Genomic DNA, 19,580 nt, shown 5'->3' on the forward strand with positions numbered 1-19,580 from the left:
TCTTTGCTTCTGACCTTGCACCCTCTACAATCTGATTTCAACACTGAGGCTAGGGTAATCCTTTTAACACATGTCATGTCATGTAAATTCTGAGCTATGAAGGTTTAGCTTGAATATACTGTCTAAACATAGGGATATGTAGGATCACAGTACTACATACTTACTCTTGAAATGAAAGTGAGTACCAGAGTTTACGTGTTTATGTACCTGAAATGTAACTGGGAGTTCTTTGAATTAATGTCTTTGTAGAATGCAGTATTTCTAAGGGGAAAGTAATAAAAGTGTTCTAATTTGAAGCTTACATGTATTATTAAAACAATAGTAATAAGAGCAATTATTTAGACTTTAGACCAACAGAAGATTTCAAGAAGGACTCTTGGACTGATATTGTTTAAGATTACTAAGACATAATGATATTAAAAAGCAGACCAACTTTTAATCAGTTTTATTATTGTTTTTAAATTCTCCACAGATAATGTACCCCTTTATTATGGCTCACGTTTCACCCCTTAGTATGCTCTTGGCTTGTTGGGCTTTATCCTGGATATAACTGGAAATCATTAAAATTTTTTGAGTAGAAAAGTGCATCAGTGTTTAGGACTATAAATTGAACATTTGTATTCTGATCTTGCTTATTTATTATGTGAAGGTAAAAACTAGTTAATTTGTTTTTAATGTCTGTCCCATTTGTCCTACTAGATTGTCATGTATTATAAGGCGGGAACTGTGTTTCTATTTCTTTGGTATTCTTCATAACATCAGGTACTATCCTTTATATTCAGTAGGTGCTTAGTAAATACTTAGTGACTTCTAAGCAGATTCTGAATTATGGGCTCTATGCTATACTACAGGGTAGCAATGAACTTGAACCTGAGGGGAAAGGCTCTCCTTGATATCCAAAGGAGATCTCTTAGTCAGATCAGAGTTGAGTGAAGTCTGTCTCTGCTATCATGTACGGCTTGCCAATAGATGTTGTTCTGGAAACATAGCAAATCTTTCACATCAAATGCAATATAGATTTAAAGGCTTTAATATTTTTATATGATTTAATTCTTGACTGCCCAACTAGTGATAAAATGTACAGCTAATCAAATCATTATGTTTTACATGCCATTACTTATTAAACAAAATAAATAACAAATTACAAATATATGAATAATTACTAATTGTGTCTAACACCTTACCATATTTCTATTTCCCACCAAAAGGACAAAGGATATGCTGGGGAAATTCATTTGGATATAATACATTACATTTAAAATGTCCTTCAAAATTGCACCAAAAGAACAAAATACCTAGAACTAAATTTAACCAAGGAGATGAAAGACCTGTACACTAAAAACTATTATACACGGATGAAAGAAATTACAAAGAAATGCAAAGATAGTCCCTGCTCATGTTTGGAAGAATTAATATTATTAAAATGTCCTTACCACCCAAATTAAAATTTCAATATAATCCTTATTAAAATTTCAATGAATTTTTTCACAGGAATAGAACAAACAATTATAAAATTTGTATGGTCCACAAAAGACTCCCAATACCCATAACAATCTTGAGATAAAAGAACAAAGCTGGAGGCATCATACACCCTGATTTTAAACTATATTACAAAGCTGAAGTCATTTATATATATACATATATATATACATATATATACACACACATATAATACATATATATACATACACACACACACACACAAAATATATGAAGAATTCATAAAACTCCATAGCAAACAAACAAATGATTAAAAATTGGGCAGAGGATCTGAATAGACATTTTCCTGAAGACATATAGTTGACCCAAAGGTATATGAAAATGTGCTCAAAATGCAAATCAAATCACAATGAAATATCACCTCATGCCTGTTAGGTGGGTTATTATCAAAAAAGACAAGAAATAACAAGTGTTGGCAAGGATGTGGAGAAGAGGGAACCCTTATAATAGGGAATAAGGAACACGTATGTGTATGTGTGTGTGTGTGTGTGTGTGTGTGTATGGCATTGGCATAAAAACAGACAGATCAATGGAACAGAATGGAGAGCCCAGAGACAAATGTACACATATATGGTCAATTAATTTTCGAGAAAGGAGCCAAGAATATACAATGGGGAAAGGACAATCTCTTCAATTAGTGGTGTTGGGAGAAGTGGCCTGCCACATGTAGAAGAATGAAACTAAGCCACTCTCTTACATCCTGCACAAAAGCTAACTCAGAATGGGTTAAAGACTGGAACACAAATCCTGAAACCATTAAACTCCTAGAAAAGAACATACTAGGTGGTAAGCTCCTTGACATCAGTCTTGGTGGTGATTTTTTGGATTTGACCCCAAAAGCAGAAGCATCAAAAACAAAAATAAACAAGTTGGGTTACTTGTTTTCAAACTAAGAGGCTTCTGCACAGTAAAGGAAACCATGAACAAAATGGAAAGGCAACATACCAAATGGAAGAAAATAATTGCAAATCTGACATGAGGTTAAATACCCAAAATATATGAAGAATTCATACAACTCCATAGCAAACAAACAAATATTAAAAATTGGGCAGAGGATCTGAATAGACATTTTCCTGAAGACATATAGTTGACCCAAAGATGTATAAAAATGTGCTCAACGTCACTAATCATTAGGGAAATGCAAATCAAATCACAATGAAATATCACCTCATGCCTGTTAGGTGGGTTATTATCAAAAAAGTCAAGAAATAACAAGTGTTGGCAAGAATGTGGAGAAGAGGGAACCCTTACAATAGGGAATAAGGAACCCTGGTGCGGCCTCTATGGAAAACAGTATGGGGGTTCCTCACAAAATTAAAAATAAAACTACCATATAATCCAGCAATTCCACTTCTGGGTGTTTATATGAAGAAAAAAACAAAACACTAAATCAAAAATATATATGTGCCCTCATGTTTTTTTTTCTTTAATTACCATGTTTCCCTGAAAATAAGACCTATCCAGACCATCAGCTCTAATGCGTCTTTTGGAGCAAAAATTAATATAAGACCCAGTCTTATTTTAATATAAGACCAGGTCTGTAATATAATATAATATAATACCCAGTCTTATATAATATATAATGTAATATAATATAATATAATATAATATAATATAAGACCGGGTCTTATATTAATTTTTGCTCCAAAAGACGCATTAGAGCTGATGGTCCAGCTAGGTCTTATTTTCAGGGAAACACGGTATTAAATTTGTTGGGGTCACATTGGTTAATAAAATTATTATATATTGGTTTTAAGTGTACAATTTTGTAGAACGTCTTCTGTCTATTGCATTGTGTGTTCACCACCCAAAGTCAAATCTTCTTCCATCAGCATATGATTGACCCATTTTACCCTTTTCTACCTCTCTCCCTCTCCACTTTCCTTGTGGTAACCATTATACTGTTGTCTGTGTCTATGAGATTTTGTTTGTTTGTTTGTTGTGTTCATTTGTTACTTTCATTTTATATTCCACGTCCGAGTGAAATCATGTGATTCTCGACTTTTTCCATCTGACTTATTTAGCTTAGCATGATATTCTCAAGATCCATCCATGTTGTCACAAATGGCAATATTTCATCTTATGGCTGAGTAGTATTCCATTATATATATGTACCACATCTTCTTTATCTAATCATCTATCGAAGGACAATTCGGTTGTTTCCATATCTTGTATAGATGTTAACTAGTTTTATTGTGGTGATCATTTTGCAGTATATACAGTTATTGAATCATTATTTTGTATACCTGAAACTAATATGTCATATGTCAATTACATCTCAATTAAAAAAAAATTTTCTTCCAAACAAAGCTGTTCTTTCAGGTTCTATCACCTTCAAAAATTGACTTCACTTCCATTTCTTTTTTTTCTTTTTTATGTATATATTTTTAATCTTTATTAAATTTATTGGGGTGACATTGGTTAGTAAAATTATATAGGTTTCAAGTGTACAATTCACTTCCACTTCTATTTAATACTATTCTGTTTTATAATACACAATGTATTTGTATATAATAATGTATTTAATGCTTAGAAATAATATTTGCATCTCATTCCAGAGTGGAATATACATATGAACTTATTTATAAGTATTGATTATTACATAGGATGCAAAATATTTAAACTAAGAGAATATCTTTAGGAACAGAGAAGCTTATATAAAAATTAAGTATTGAGCCAGAATCAGTCAGATTAAATATTTAAAAGGTACAAGAACTCTTTCAAATATCAGTTTCCTCATCTATAGAATAAGGAACTTGGATTAGATTGTCTCAGTGCCCTTTGAAATAGTATAAAGTGCTACAAATCATCAGAGCACCACTTATATATTAAAACTTTTAACTTATAAAAACTTATAACACTTATATATTAAAACTATAATTAATGGTTCCCTAGTTGTTTGAAATAATTTTTGTGTTAGTAAAAATAGACCAATCCAAAGACTCACTTTATTCTACTTTTTTCCATTTGACATTATAATAAAAGATAATTTCTAATCTTATGAGGACATGTCTCATAATTAGACAAGTAAAGGTTTTTTTTCATATATGTGGCAACATTAGAGACCAGAAACCTCACTTATGGTGATTCTGTAGTTTGTGGTGATCTAGTTTTATCCATATGTTGGCAATATCCGTATTTTCTAATAAAACGGGTTGCATCTGTTTTCAATTTGATTTTTTCGTATAAGTGGATAAAACAGTGATTTGAGGCTCTTGACAGAAATCTGTTCTGTATCTTTCCCAACAAGTAATATTATAATACATGGTAATCCCTTTGTGAAAGCCTCATAAATGTTGATGAATTGGAAATGGTATTAAGAGCAAATCAAAACCTGCTTATATTCCATACAATTTGGTCACACTTTCCCAATGAAAATGCAGCTAAATTAGAAAGGCTTCCATTTTCATAAGATTGCCTAGATTTAGTGATTTCCATGCCTAGCTAATAGACAACAGGATAGACTTCCAGTGATATATCATAACTTCTTTACTTTGGGTTTTAAGGAAAGATAGATTTGACAGGCATCCAGAGATATATTATACTTTTAAAGAAGGATGTATAAAAAGTGATTTTACTTCCATTTCTACCTATCACTATTGAATTTCATTGTTAAAGTTGAGATACTATACAATTCTTGTTTTCTAATTATTTTTCTCCTTTTCAATTGAGATTTATGGCCCCGTTGTGTGTCTTACCCTTAAAACAAATGTTCTGTCCCTTCATCCAATTTCTCTTGTCCTTTGCCCTCTTGAGTCTGTACAGCAGATATTACCCTCAAAGTTATTTATTATAAGTCAAATTTATCAACTGCTTTCTCAGACAATAAGTCAATCCTTTCCATTTCCTTGCGTTAGGCAGCCATGTTCTATGTATAAGACATAAAAATGTCAACAGTCTGATTATTAAAATACATGCTCAGTTTATGGTCAAATATTAGTTACAACAAGTCTGATTTTTGTAGCCATATGGATAGATTTGATGAGCCATACATTTTAGTTCAAGCATGATATGTCACTCAGAAGTCCTTTTTTCAAAATACAGCATCTGCTTCTTTAGACAATTATGTTGATATATGTTTTATTTCATATGTAAAATTCCAGGTGCTTTACAAGGTTAAAATTTGAGGAAATATATCATTTGATTTATGGGGTAATTAACTGTAATTCACAGATTTGGTTTTTCTGTTAAATTCATTCATGATACCACTGCATTTTTTTTAATACCACTTTTATTGCACTACTCCTCTGCTTAATCCCTTCAATAATTTTTCACTAGTTTTTAGAATAAAATCCAAATGTCATACATAGCCTGACTTTGTGGCCACACATAGTCTGTCCTTGACAGAAGCTTCTAACCTCATCTTTTGCTTCTCCTTTTTCTGAACACTTAACTGTAGCCAGTTGGATTCAGTCATGTTCCCATATTTGGAGATATGGGAACAAGTAATTAGACAAGTAAACAAGCCCTTTCTTCTACCTGGAATGACTTCGCCTCTCTTTCTCATTTACAGAAATCTTATTTGACTTTCACGGATGCATTTTTTTCACTCTGCCTATGAAGCTATTGTTGAAATATTCAGTTAGGGGAAGAGGAGGGAATTTAGTTGGAAAGGGAAGAAACCATTTGAATATCTTCTACGTGGCAAGTACGGGGCTGGGCACCTTACATACATTGTTTCAAAAAGGGCTCCCCAATTCATGAATCCCCATGCTATTATTTTATTTATGAAGACATAATTATTATCATTATTATGACCAACTTCATGGACACTATGTATATCTCACCTTTATCATGGGTAAAGCATGGCACTTGGTTTTGACTATACAGAGATGAAGGAGATATGGTTCTTGACCCTGGAAGAAAGGCAGGAAGATTTATTAAAAATAAATAATGTATAATATGAGCCAAAAACTTAGTAAATACTGCTAATTCAGAGAAGACTTGTTACCAAATATTGAGACTAAAAATATGCTCATCAATACTTATGCAGTACCAGGAAGAGTACCTTGAATGATAAACAATTATTTTATGAATGAACATAATTGTCTCACATTATTAGTTATATGATACGTCTTCGCCACTTTCCTCATCTTTGAGGACAGAAAAAAGGATTGCTTTTTATAGAGAATGGAGTTATTGCACAGTATTGGTGGTTTGATTAATTGATTTGTGACTACCACTACTGAAATTTAAAAAGTGGTTTTGTGTATTTTGAATAGCTTGGCGGTAGCTCAATATCCAGCTCTGTCCAGTGTTTTATGTGTAATTTCAAGTGAAATTGTTCAGAGGATATAATCTAGAAGGATATATAAATCAGAGAAAGATCTGAGGTAGATTAAAGATTATCATGATAGAGAATTAACTATAGTAAGTTCAGACATACACTATTTATTGAATGAGGAATTGTAGTTGTTGCAAAACACTTCTGTGAATTGAAATTGTTCCTTGTTCACAGTGAAGCATTAACACCTTTTTATAACCCAATTTCTTAATATTTCCCAAAAGACTACTTTCAAGAATACACTACTTAAATTGACTCTAACTGGAAGTGTTTTTGTATTTTTCTAGAATATAATAGTTACTTTTTCTATTATTTTTGGTACTTGTTTATTTTTAAAAAAAGAGAATATTTTGCTGTCATTGCACTTGTTTTGTAATAATATACTACTATATATTATAATATCCAGTATATAATTACAATATATAGTACAGTAATGTATATACCTAATATATTGAAATGGGATTTCATAATTTGCTAATTATTTTTTATAAATTGGACCTTGAAAGAAATCCAGAAGAATGGAGGGAAAAGGGATCTCAGAATATTGGCAATGCCATTTTTTTATAGGTTCTTTTCATTTCTCTTGAGAAATATAAAACTGTCAGTAATATCTCTGCATGTCTGACTTAACTGGTTTTTGGACACTATAATCTCATTTTGAATATATTATTCCAAGGTAGAAAACTTGAAATTTGAGCATGGGTGAAACTAGCATTTTATTCTGAATCTACTACAATAACTGGATGTAGGAAACACTTTGACTTCACTGTGATGGAAATGAACTTCACACCAGTACAGGAAGTGTCTGAGTTATGTAATTAACCAAAGGCAACTACTGCCCCTGGAAGTCGCTGTGGTATTAAACTGTAAATGTTTCTGATATCACTCACTCTTCTCTTTCTCTTATAGGTGTTAAAATGGGTAGAGGAAGCAGTGCAGGCCTCCAAAGTTCACCTCTTATCAACAGATCATTTGGAACAGGCTGTAAACATATGGAAAATTCCTTTTGACCCCAGCCTAAAAGAGGTTACCGTGTCTCTGAGTGGCCCTTCTCCAATGATTGAAATTCGCAATCCTTTAGGTAAGATATACCGAACATCATATAATAAAATACCAAAACTATGAAAGGTAAAATATTTTTTTCCACACTTATTCATGTCCAATTAAAGCTAACTTTATGAATGAATTCAAAATTGACTAGGCGATATGTTCAAAATATAAAACTAATGTTTTTACTCATAAATATCGTTGAATTAAATGAGATTCAAAAAGCTAAGACTCCTAATAATTTAAACAGATAAGATTTAGTAACTAATTTGTACTAACCTATCACCTCCAAATGTTTAAATTGAACCTGAAATTATATTTTCCTAATATACTACATATAAATAAATATTTCACAGTAACCTATTCTGTACAATTCAGTCTTTTATGTTATTTTTAAATGAATCACCTGAAAAAATTCCTTTTAAAATAACTGTAAATTTTTACTGTATCATCTTCTTGACAAAGTTTAATTTTACAGAAGGCAGTTGTTAAAAAACAGGTTTATAGTCTTACTAGAATAATGTTTTAATTTACATTGCATCCTCACTTAACTACATGTTAAAACCCTAAGATTTAGTCTGATGCCATTTCTGGTTGAATATCACAATAAGACTTACGTTGAAAAGTAATCTAGTAAAGACAGAAACCTTATTTTCCCTAATAATTTGCATTTAGAAATATTTTTGCCTATTGATATTTATAAAACATTTTTATTTCCATTGTGGCTTTAGTACATGACACATTTTAAACCTATTTGTGAATATTTATAAATGAGGAAGGACTAATAGCTTTCTTACTTTATGTGAGTCTTAAACAATAACTGATACCAGAAGAAAACAACATATGGAATTGTCCTGAAAGACCACATCCACACTAGCAATCGAATTGAAATTTACAAAACAAGCAAACCCTCTTTTTCGAGACTTCTGCAGGTCTGGCTTTATCAATTGGTTTGTCTGTTGAGGTAGCATTCCACTCTAATAACATCCGTGCTCCCAGGAAAGATTTGTGTTTTTCATTACCTGGATACTTAAAAGTCCCTCTACCCGATGCGTGATGTTGCTACTACTTTCAAAAGTCATTGACATCGACATCAGCATTTAAAAAGTAATTCACAATGATGATAGAGCTTTTGATGTGAACATGGAATTCTTATAATTGATTTGTTCATACAACTGCAAAAGTAGTCCACGGGAGAGCCAAGAGTGAGTGAGTAAGTGAAGTATGGCTGAATTCCAAATGTGCTTTTCTTCCTTTCTAAGTTCCAACTGTTAGATACTTCAGATACATCTCAGGTTAGTAGGAGATGGTATCGTGCTACTTCATTACACTGACTCCTTTAATTATTCCTATGACAATAAAAGCCTTCTCCTGTGTTTCATGCAAAACTGATTAAAGTTTTTGCGTTTTGTGCAAAGATATTGCAGGGCTCCTGTGTTATAATACCTTGAGGGATCTCCAAAAACATGTTTATTCTGGTTTACTGTTTTGTCATGTTTTAAATCTAAATGTCTCTAGTGATTGCATATAACTTTTCAGTAGCCACAATCATTGTTATCTAGAATGACTTTGAAATTATGATTATAGTCTGCCAATTGTCCTCATTTTAAGACCAAATCAGCATAGCAAATGGGAATCTTACTTCAGGTCCAATGTCCAGAAATCCTACTATTACATATTGTTTAGATGTAAATAAAATAGCGTCTTGAGCTATAAAAACAAATGTCCATCAGGTAATTCATACTGGAAATGTATACAGCTAATGTACATAGCCGAAAGAAAAATTATGCTTGTTACCTGTATATGTGTCTTTCAGGGAAGCTGATTAAAAAGGGATTTGGCCTGAATGAGCTATTAAATATCCATAACTCTGCCAAGGTGGTGAATGTTAAAGAGCCAGAGGCTGGAATGTGGACAGTGAAGGTACTGTTATTTTACAATGTCTGTTTATTATTTTATGTTGATGTTGGCATGTTCTATAAAGTGTGTACAATAAGTTTACTTATATCTTCTTTTGCAATCATGGAGAGTGCTTTTACTAAGAAGCAAATACATAGTGCATTTGTAGATCTCTTGATCATATGAATTTGATAGCATTGTTTTAAAGACTAGGAAAAGCATTAATACCGCCACAAAATACACTTAAAGTTCTCAGAGAGTTTTCGTATCATCAAACCTGAAAATTGATGGTATTATTCACATCCTGTCTCTAGAGCAATCAGAGATGGAGCTAATAAAGAATAATCATTAGGGACCTAGGTGAGGAAGTGCCGGGGTTGGAATCTCAACACCACCACTTAAAAGCCATCTTGCCTCGGGAGTGTATCTTCTCTGTGCCCGGCTTTCTGCCTCTGTGATATAGGGATGCAAGAACAGTCCTTTGCTTTATAGAATTGTGCTGAGGATTAAATTAATATGATACAAAGAAGACACTTGGCATAGTTCCTGTTACAAAGTAAGCACTGAAGTACTGCTATCTATTATTAGGTGGCTCTACATTCATTTTCACTTGAACACTAATAGTATTTGTATCCTACATTTACATTAATTAGTGTATAATCACTCTCCAAAAGCATTGTATGTTGGCAATATGGAGGAAAGAGCATATACCCCAAATTCAAGATACCATAGGTCTCAGATCTAGTTTAGCTACAAATTGCATGTGTGACCCACTGGTGGATATTCTGAGTCACTTGCCCATATTTCTCGGACTTTTCCGTGTGCTCTGGCCTATTGCCAACTCTAGTATCTGCATTTCTGAATCTGAGAGGTTTTTTCCCCAGAACAAGCAAAGGCTGTTCTCCTGAAGAATTAACCCTGTAGGAAACAGTGTTTAGCCCCGGCAGGAATAAACTCCAGTTGTCCACAATGGAAGCAGGATTTAAAAGCACACCCGTAATTGGCTGCGTTCCTTTTTCTGTGTCACTTCCCCTCTTCTATTTGCATCTTTTGCACCTCCCAGATAAACAACTGGTTCTAGGATCCTTCTGGAGCAAGTCAAATGCAGATACCCCTTGCATCATGGACTCTTTTGTTGTCTTGGCTTCCCTACATAAAACCTGGGACAAATGGGCTCATGATTCAACTTACAGAGCTGCTGTGAAAGTACGTGGAGGAATTATGCCATAGAATTTCAAAGTACCATTTTTGCATGCCAGATTTTGTTTCTTAAAGAATATCTATATTAACTTTCCCAGTTTAAAGGATGAAGGTTTCCATGGTAACTCCATTCAAACCTTAGAATATCAGTTCTTTATTCACAGAACTCTCAGCCTGTCTTTTGCTGCTATATTTTAAATAAACGTGGCCAAATTTGATGTGACAGTCATTTTGACCAACTTGCCCAAAATATGATGAGTGTGGAGTGTGACTTCCTGGGACCACAGTGGGAAGGAGTATAAGAAGTTTTGAGTCACCTTTTCCCTCCATCACTCTAAGCATGACCTAAGCGATGTCCTGGGCTAGCAAGTCTGTTAAGGCAATTCGCTGTTGCTTTCTGACTAGAACATGAAGTCACTGATTGTGAAATGTGTACAAGTGACGCCATTCTTCTTTGTTATTTGAAATTTATTGTGGAAGTATTTGAACCCCTTGTAAAGGTGATTTGGATTGCTACCAGCGGTATTTCCTCTATTAAACTCTTGCCTGGAAGAAGGATATGAGCATGTCTGTTGTTTTACCTCGTGACTGCCACACCTACTCATTCAGTCATCCATTCATTAAACATTTACGGGGTGTCTACTCTTGGCCATGTTTCCTGATCCTTAATAGGAACTAAGCACGTTTTAATTGATAATTAGAATGGAGAAGCACTGAGGATTAGTCTGTGAGTGAAGAGGAGACAGTAAGAGGATGAGGTGATGGGAGAATTCTGTTTGGACACGTCTCTAAGCTCAGTCTCCTATAATTAAGAAAACAATAAAAAGACAGTTATTTATTATCATATTATCTGAAATTTATCTCACCAAAAATGATTCTAGTTCTGATGTTACACCATTTGTAGAGTACAATTAGTGGTACCTAAACAAAGGATAAGTGTTACAGTGCAACTTAAAGATAATAAACATATTTGCTCCTATATGAAATACTGCGATAATGGATCAGTTTGATGTGAAGGAAATTGAGCTGAAATTCCTGACACAAATATTACTGCTGACTTTGGATCTCCTTTCGGATGGCTAATGAATGGTAATGTTTTGCAGGTGTGCTTTCTCAAGAAGAGAAATGTCTGAGATTAGGTGGTATATCCTGTCTTCCTACACTCTACTATCTGGGAAATGTCTGCTCTATCAGTAGAATTAATAATGGTTTTTGAATGTTTCACATAACAGTTTTTATCCCAAGTATGGAGAACCCTCCATCCATTATTTGACCTTAGTATACTTGGTATTCAAGGACCATCAAATGAGCCCCAACCAATCATTCCAGTTTTCTTCCATCACTTGCCTTTACACTCTAGCAAATACAATTTTGTACTGTTTCTTACCCTCTCTCCTACTGTATTCTCTTGACCTATGCTTTTGCTTAGACTGTTCCTTCTCCTAGAATTCCCTTCCTTTCAGTCTGACTTACAACTGTCTCCTAAAACTCAAATGGCAAAACTTTCATCAAGCCTTCTCTGATATTTCTATCTAAAATGCTCTCTTTTTCCCCCTACTTTTCTACTGCAAATTTTCTTCACCTCTCTTTTGGATTATTTCCCCCTTTCTATCATATGTATTTCTGTATAGATTTTTTTCTTCCTATTTTACTGTAGGCCAGATTTTGTCACTAGTATACTAATACATGCCAGAGTGCCTGGGAAAGAACTTATAAATATTCATGAATAAAAATGAAGACCTTCATTCCGATGATATCCAAGGAAGCAGGAGAAAGAGTTGATTTAGCTGACAGTTGATGTACTGGCACAGAACACTTAAATTTTTCCATGATTTAAAATGCTGTGAGAGTGGCAGTATTTTTTCCTTCTGTAGTTTCCCTCTGAAACCCTGGTAATTACTTTTTTGTAACTTATTAGGACACTTTTACTAAACAGAGGCAATGAGTCAACTTACCTGTATAGATCATATAAATGACCCAGATGTTTTTAGGTCACTTCTGATGCAGGCAAACTTATGTTAAAAAGAGGTAACTGAAAAGAATGTAAGGTTTTATTACAAACAGAAGGGAAGGTTGTTTGATGTCCCTAAGTTCCCATTTGTGCAGAAGCTGCAAATCCTGGATCTTATTTCTCAGAAGCAATATAAATTTTCTATTCAGGGAGCTATAGCTATATAGAGAGTATTTGAACATAACCATGCAACTCTCAGGCCAAATTTTGTCTTCTGCTCTTTACGGGAAACTCCCTGCAAAGACAAGAAAGTTGTCAGCACCCATTGGGTTTAGGAGGTACAAACTGTTTCTGTTAATGTAGGATTATCAGTGTGATCATGTAATTTAACACATCCTCTGAAGTAGCTTTCCATTAAGTAAATTTGGATAAACTGTCCTTAGATAATCTCCCAAGTAGAGAAGGGAGTGTACCCGACCACATGCTTACATTGAGATGCTGACACTAGGAGAAATATTTTGGTTTTAGATAGTTATATTGGTTGCCAGAGCCTACTAATGCATTTTCTAAGAATAAGGCTATTTTAAAAACCATGCTCAAGTGGCATAAGCTTGTTTAGGAATCATAATTAAATAAACTTTAAGTCTACAAAGGACCACCCAGGAAGAATATTGTGCTAGCCTCTGATTATTCTTACCTGGTGACTCTTGAATAAGCCTGAAAACTACACCAGGTGTGTTATTTAAATGGCTTAGGTGTGGTATTAATTCAGTGTTTTGGGTCAATGGAATGCTTTATAGATTTTTCCTGGAAAATATCCTGGTTATTTTGGTTTGCCAGTATCAGAGTGTCAACGAAATGGAATGTTTCCGTTTCATTTTTTAAAAAGATGTCTGTACACGTGTATATGTATAATGTACGTGTGTATGTACATATATTTAAGTAGAATTTATTCTATCCTTTGAGTACATTTCTCTCCTTACATCACATTTCTCTAAACACACAATGCCTAATAAAATGATAGTATTTAAATCTAGCTGGCATTGTTATGTCTTTCTGTCTGGCATAATGCCTAGCCCAAAGTAAGTTCTCATAAATATTTGATTGAAGCCATCATGTTCTTTAATTTGTACAGAATGGAATGTCATTTAAGAACAAATACAGTACTTTGAAAATAGCTTGGAATCTATTTTAATTGAAGATCCGCTACTCAATACCTTTTTGACTTTGAAGAAATTATTTAAACTCCTTAAATCTGAGAAAAACGGGGGAACATAATACCTACTTTATATTGCTGTGATTAAATTAGATGTTGGTAAAGTGCTTAAATAGTTTCTGACACATGAATAATACAATTAGTTGTTCTTGAACATGCATAGTTGATATCTATACTTTCTATGAATGCGGTTACACATGAAGTATTTTTTTTATTTGGGCTTATTTATAATTCTATAAAACATCGTGACTCTTTAGGAGAGACAAATGACAACCAGCTCTATCCATCACACTTTAATTCAATTTATAACAGGACAGGCTTCATATTTCGTACCAGGAAGAATTCTCACTGGCTTAATACAAGACATTTAATTCCTCACCAATGTTACTGGTCCTGTGGGGGTTGACGTTCTACTTCACACAGTCGCTCAGGAAGCCAGGCTAATGGAAGTGCCACCATAATGTTGAATGTGCAGCCTCTTCGGTTACTTTAGTTGGGAAAAGAGAATGTACGCTGAGTTTTTTAAAAGGAAGGAATTTGTGTCACTTCTGGGATGCCACAGACATCTCTGAATGACAGACACACTTCACTCCCTTTATATCACATTGACCAGAACTCTTACAATGGCCTTATGGCATACTGAGGCTGGCTCGTGATAGCTCATGGAGAATCAATTACATGCTTTCTCTTCCCAACTCTGTTCTGTGACATCATGTTGAGTACTTGAAATCGATCATGGTGGTAGTATTTATACCACAGAATTCAGAAAATGCTAAAAATTAGGGCTTTCTTTTTTCGTAGAGCACTTGAGCAACACTCCACTAACCTGGTCCCTCCTAAATGAAAGTTTAGAAATGTAGAAAGGCAAGTGAATAGTTGCAGGGTATTATCGTCTTCTATGTCATAGGGTCCAAATCAACCCAGAGATAATGCTATCCTAAAATGCTGTGCATCGGCTTAGGAACTATAGAAAGAGTATTGACTTGGAGTAATTGCAACTGAACATGTTGTCTAAACCTAGGCAAGTAATTATTTCTTTGAGCCTCAGTTTCTTTATGGTGCTATAAAAATCATCTTTCAATGTAATAGGATTTTATGCACTGTGTGAACATGCTTAGCGTAATGCTTCTAGAAAAATTCAAAGAATTCTTGGTGAATCTGGCATTTGCCGATCCTATTAGGCACGTATTAAGTGCCTATTGAGTAATATTTTGTAGGTGATGACATAGTTATTGTTTGAAGGGATTTTCAATCTAGAGAGGTATTTAGTAGCCCTGCGTGTTAAACTCAGAAGTAGACCCATCTGCAATAGAGCTGACCGAGAAGATATCAGAGGAACACTTTCCCTGGAGCTCTCCATGGTGCTTTCTCCACTTCAGCCTGTGTTCCTCCTTTATTCCTCATAGATTCACTCCAGTTCAGAAACCTAGACTCTGGTCCACGCTGCCCCTTCTTTTCTCTTACTGCTTTGTGAATAAAGGTTACCTATTTACAATTTTAGGTTGCCAGGAGCTATCTAAGTATAATCTCATCTTTGCCTCACATTTTCACTTTGCTGCAGTCTTTGTATCCCTGACTCAGAACCTTCTTCAACTTAACCAACATGACATTCTAACTCAGAGTAGTAACGTAGCTCATTATGAACTTTTAAAAATTGTGTGAATAAATACATGCTATTTGAAATGCAACTCTCAGAATTTCTAGACCACACAAACCCTGTACAGAGTCTGGTGTCTAGAAAATTTCCTGTTATGCTTGGAGCCATTATGCTGCTCCTTCATTTCCCTCTTCTTAAAAGTACAGAAGCCATGAGGTTAGGCTGGCTCTGTGCAGGAGCAATACTTCAAGAAATTCTATGGTGGAGAGATACATTTTGGAGCCAAATTCTAATTTTAATGTAACCCACAGGTTAAATCTACATGACATAAAGACTAAATAGAAAACCATTAAGCCAGTAGCTTTGGTCTTACTAATTCTATTGCATATATAGAAAAATGATACTAAGATGTCTAAAATCATTTGGAAAGGAAGAGAGAGGGCAAAAATATGCAGCTGGACTTCCTCTCTGCTTGACTCATTTACAGAATTAATTGAATTCTCTCTGCCCCTTCAAGACCTTCATACGATTTAGTTCCCCTCCAACCCCGCCATGTTCATACATGTGAAAATCCAAAGCCTTCTACTAACATTTCTGGAGTTTCCTGAAAGCTTACTTTCTTGTCACGTCCTTGTCTCCTGATCATTTGAGTGTGGATTCGAACCTTTTATTCTTTGAGGCAAGGTGAAGCTCAGCCCCTTCAAAAATTTCACAGGAAACCCACTAATAACCGTCTTTTTGTGAGGTTAGTAGTAGATTTTCCTCTGGATATGGGGGTGTCTTGAAGTACCTTGTGTCCCTCTGCTCTCTCTTTGTCCCTCATCCTTCTTTCCCCCCATTTTGTTTCTGCTTGTCTCAGGAGTTTCATATCACTTTTCCATTTTGTAGAGTACATCAGCATATTTCAACCTCAGTGAAGCCAGCATAACTGAATCCGTTGCAGTAATCGTGAGAAATGCATGGGTGGTTATGGAGGTCAGTTTCATTGGGTTGTCACCCCTGCTCTGCCACCTGCTGTATCTGTGACATTGAGCAAGTCACTTAACCTCTCCGATCTGTGAAATGAGGATAATAATAGTACTATCTCACAGGGGCTTTTGTGAAAATTATAGGTGATAATTTACATAAGAGATTTAGTTTGTTGTACAAAATACATTTTGCATGTGTTAAAACTTCTTTCATTTACTGGTTTATCATCCTTATACTGAAAACCTTCTTGTTCCTATTACATTAATATTTGAAAAGGGGAGCTCAGCTAAGAAACAGACTAAAATAATAGCTTACTTTTTTAAAAAAGACCGAAATAATAAATTACTGGTACTTTCTCATGCAGACATTTAATGTGATGCTTTGTGTTCCTAAAATATTGTCCAAATATTGTTGCAATTTTTAAAGAGAATGAGTAAAGAATGATAAATGCATGTGTGAATATCTGAGGTCATTTTAAATTAGTTTACTTTTTCTTCTTGTTATGTTTTTAAACCATAATTTTGGTATATTTATGACCTCCTTTGCCCCATTACCCTGATTAATCCAGAGTTGGATACAGTTGTGCCTAAAAACTGACTCACTTGGAAATATCTTTTATTTGCCAACCCTTTTAAGTTCTATTCAGACATTCCTACTGTTTACAGAATAACATAGAAACATGAAGTTAAAGTATTTTTAACTTATTGCCCTTTATGTTTTTAGCATTTCTCAGAGAATAGTCAACCTGTGTTCTTGTTTCCACGTATTTGTTAATGTGGTATTTTAAGGATCTAAATTAATTTATTTTACAATAATTTTGTAGCGATTATAAAGGGTAATTTATGAATCAATTCAGTTTTATTTTAGTATATTATTTAGCAGCAGAGGATATCATATTTTCAAACACTTGGGTAATTTTTAATTTTCTCACTTAGATATTAAGCACCACTTTTTTTTCCGCAATGGACTCTGTCAGCTGGCTTTTGTACACAGAACACTTGGCAGGCGATTAGCACTTGACAGACAATATCAGTCATTTGGCAAATTGTATCCTATTTTCCCTCAGAGCCTCAACAGCTGTTTTATCACAGGGGACTTTCCGAGCAGCAGGGCAACTAATACTGATAGATGATGTCAGCAAATCCATCTACATCAGCTCATCATAATATGGACCATTTGCTTTGTCCTCACATGAGATCAGGAGGCATTCATGTCTTAGTACAGCTCTACATTATCTCAAGCAGCTGACATCAGACTTAGCAAAGTTTTGGGATCTTTTTTATAACTGTGTAGGAGATCCTCAGTTTAAAATTGGATCATGGTCCAGTTTCCTTTTTTGTGTCTATTATGTAAAATTCATAACACATTTTCCTTTAGAAATAATGGCATAAGTGCCACTATTGAGATCCCTACACTTTACACATACAGTCCTTGGTGATGCTTGTAAAAGTGAGCTGGAGTAATTGGCAGCATCGTTTCTAGCTGGGTATAATGGAATTGTTTTAACCAAGTCGTGTTTTTTTCTTTCTCCTCACTTTCATTACGCATACAGTCCTATGAGTTCCTGCAAGTTCTGCTCAATGAGGGATAAATTTGGTAGCAACAGGACATGTTGCTACCTCACCTTTCTTTTCCTCATAATAAAAGAAGCCACAATGGTGTAGGGAATGTTGTGTAGCTTGCATTCTGCCATTGCTCTGATACCTAAATTCACGTATGTGTTGAGCTTGAGATGTGTTTGGTGCCCTGCTGTTATCATGTGAATGCTTTTCTCACTCTCCCATCTTCTACTTCTGCTTAATTCTGCTATCATGCTGTTGTTTTATTCTGAGGCAGAATCTTGGTGACTTCTTTTCTGTACACTGGTGACAATGATGGTATTATGATGAGGATTAAAGAAGCTAATTTATTTAAAGAGTCTGGGCACAGAGAATGTGATCAATAAATGTTAGTGTTATCATTTTATCCAGTGGCCCTAATCCAAATTACTTATGATGTATGCACGTCTGAGTCACTTCAGGACATCGTTGTCATTCAGCATTTAGACCCGCCATCATCCCCTTTGGGACGTTTTCATTGAACTACAGGATAGTCTGTACTCCTTTTATGTTTTTCTATCACTACATCATATGAAAGATGTCTGTTTCTCCATCTGTCTCCTTCCCTGACCATGAGCTCTTAGAGGGTGAGGACCGTTTTACTTTGTGTCTTCAGCCCTGCTTGCCTTGCTGGGACACTGCTGATGTGACCATGTTGGTCAGCTGAAATCTGGAAAATAGTCCGCTCTCGTGCTTGCCCTGGTTGTATCCTCTCAGAGGCAAAAAGAAATATCTTCCATAATTGAACCTGGAGGGTGTTTAGCGGAGAAGATTTAGTTGTTAATTCATTTCCTCCACATTTCCTGAACTTCACCATGTGAACTACAGTGAACAGAACAAAGATCCATATCCTCACGGAGCTTTTACAGATTTACTTCAGATTCATTCACTGGTGACTAACCACCTGTGTCTTTTGTCATTGGGCACGCAGTGTATTACTAAACTGTATTTGTGAGCAGTCGTCTGTGATATGTAGTATAAAACATGCATTTAAGATATAGAATCATAGTTAAGTTCAGAACACGCAGATCAGAGCCTCGATTATTGGGCATCCACCTTCATTAAACCCTCTGTAGTTTCCCATACTGGTGTTTAGTGTAACCAGCATCCTGGATCAACGGCTGATGGGGTTTGTCATTCAACATTTTTCAGATTTCCAGCAGTGGAAGGCACTCTGTTCGCATCACCGGCCTCAGCACTATTGATTTCCGAGCTGGTTTTTCCCGAAAGCCCACCCTGGACTTCAAAAAAACAGTGAGCAGACCAGTACAAGGTTTGTATGTGCATATTACTGAAATTGGCAGGGTAGATATCCCAGT

General features: G+C 34.8%; 1 protein-coding gene across 1 annotated transcript in view; it reads left to right on the plus strand.

The window, feature by feature from the left end:
• HMCN1 (hemicentin 1) overlaps nucleotides 1-19,580 on the plus strand; it is a 398,555-nt gene that overhangs the window by 144,314 nt on the left and 234,661 nt on the right. Inside the window, exons 5-7 of the mRNA XM_033093361.1 lie at nucleotides 7,694-7,865; nucleotides 9,648-9,754; nucleotides 19,414-19,534. Coding sequence (XP_032949252.1) covers nucleotides 7,694-7,865; nucleotides 9,648-9,754; nucleotides 19,414-19,534 — 400 coding nt within the window. The remainder of the gene's footprint in view (nucleotides 1-7,693; nucleotides 7,866-9,647; nucleotides 9,755-19,413; nucleotides 19,535-19,580) is intronic.

The sequence above is a fragment of the Rhinolophus ferrumequinum genome, chromosome 22 (genome assembly GCF_004115265.2).
Source record: "Rhinolophus ferrumequinum isolate MPI-CBG mRhiFer1 chromosome 22, mRhiFer1_v1.p, whole genome shotgun sequence".
Lineage (NCBI taxonomy): Eukaryota > Metazoa > Chordata > Mammalia > Chiroptera > Rhinolophidae > Rhinolophus > Rhinolophus ferrumequinum.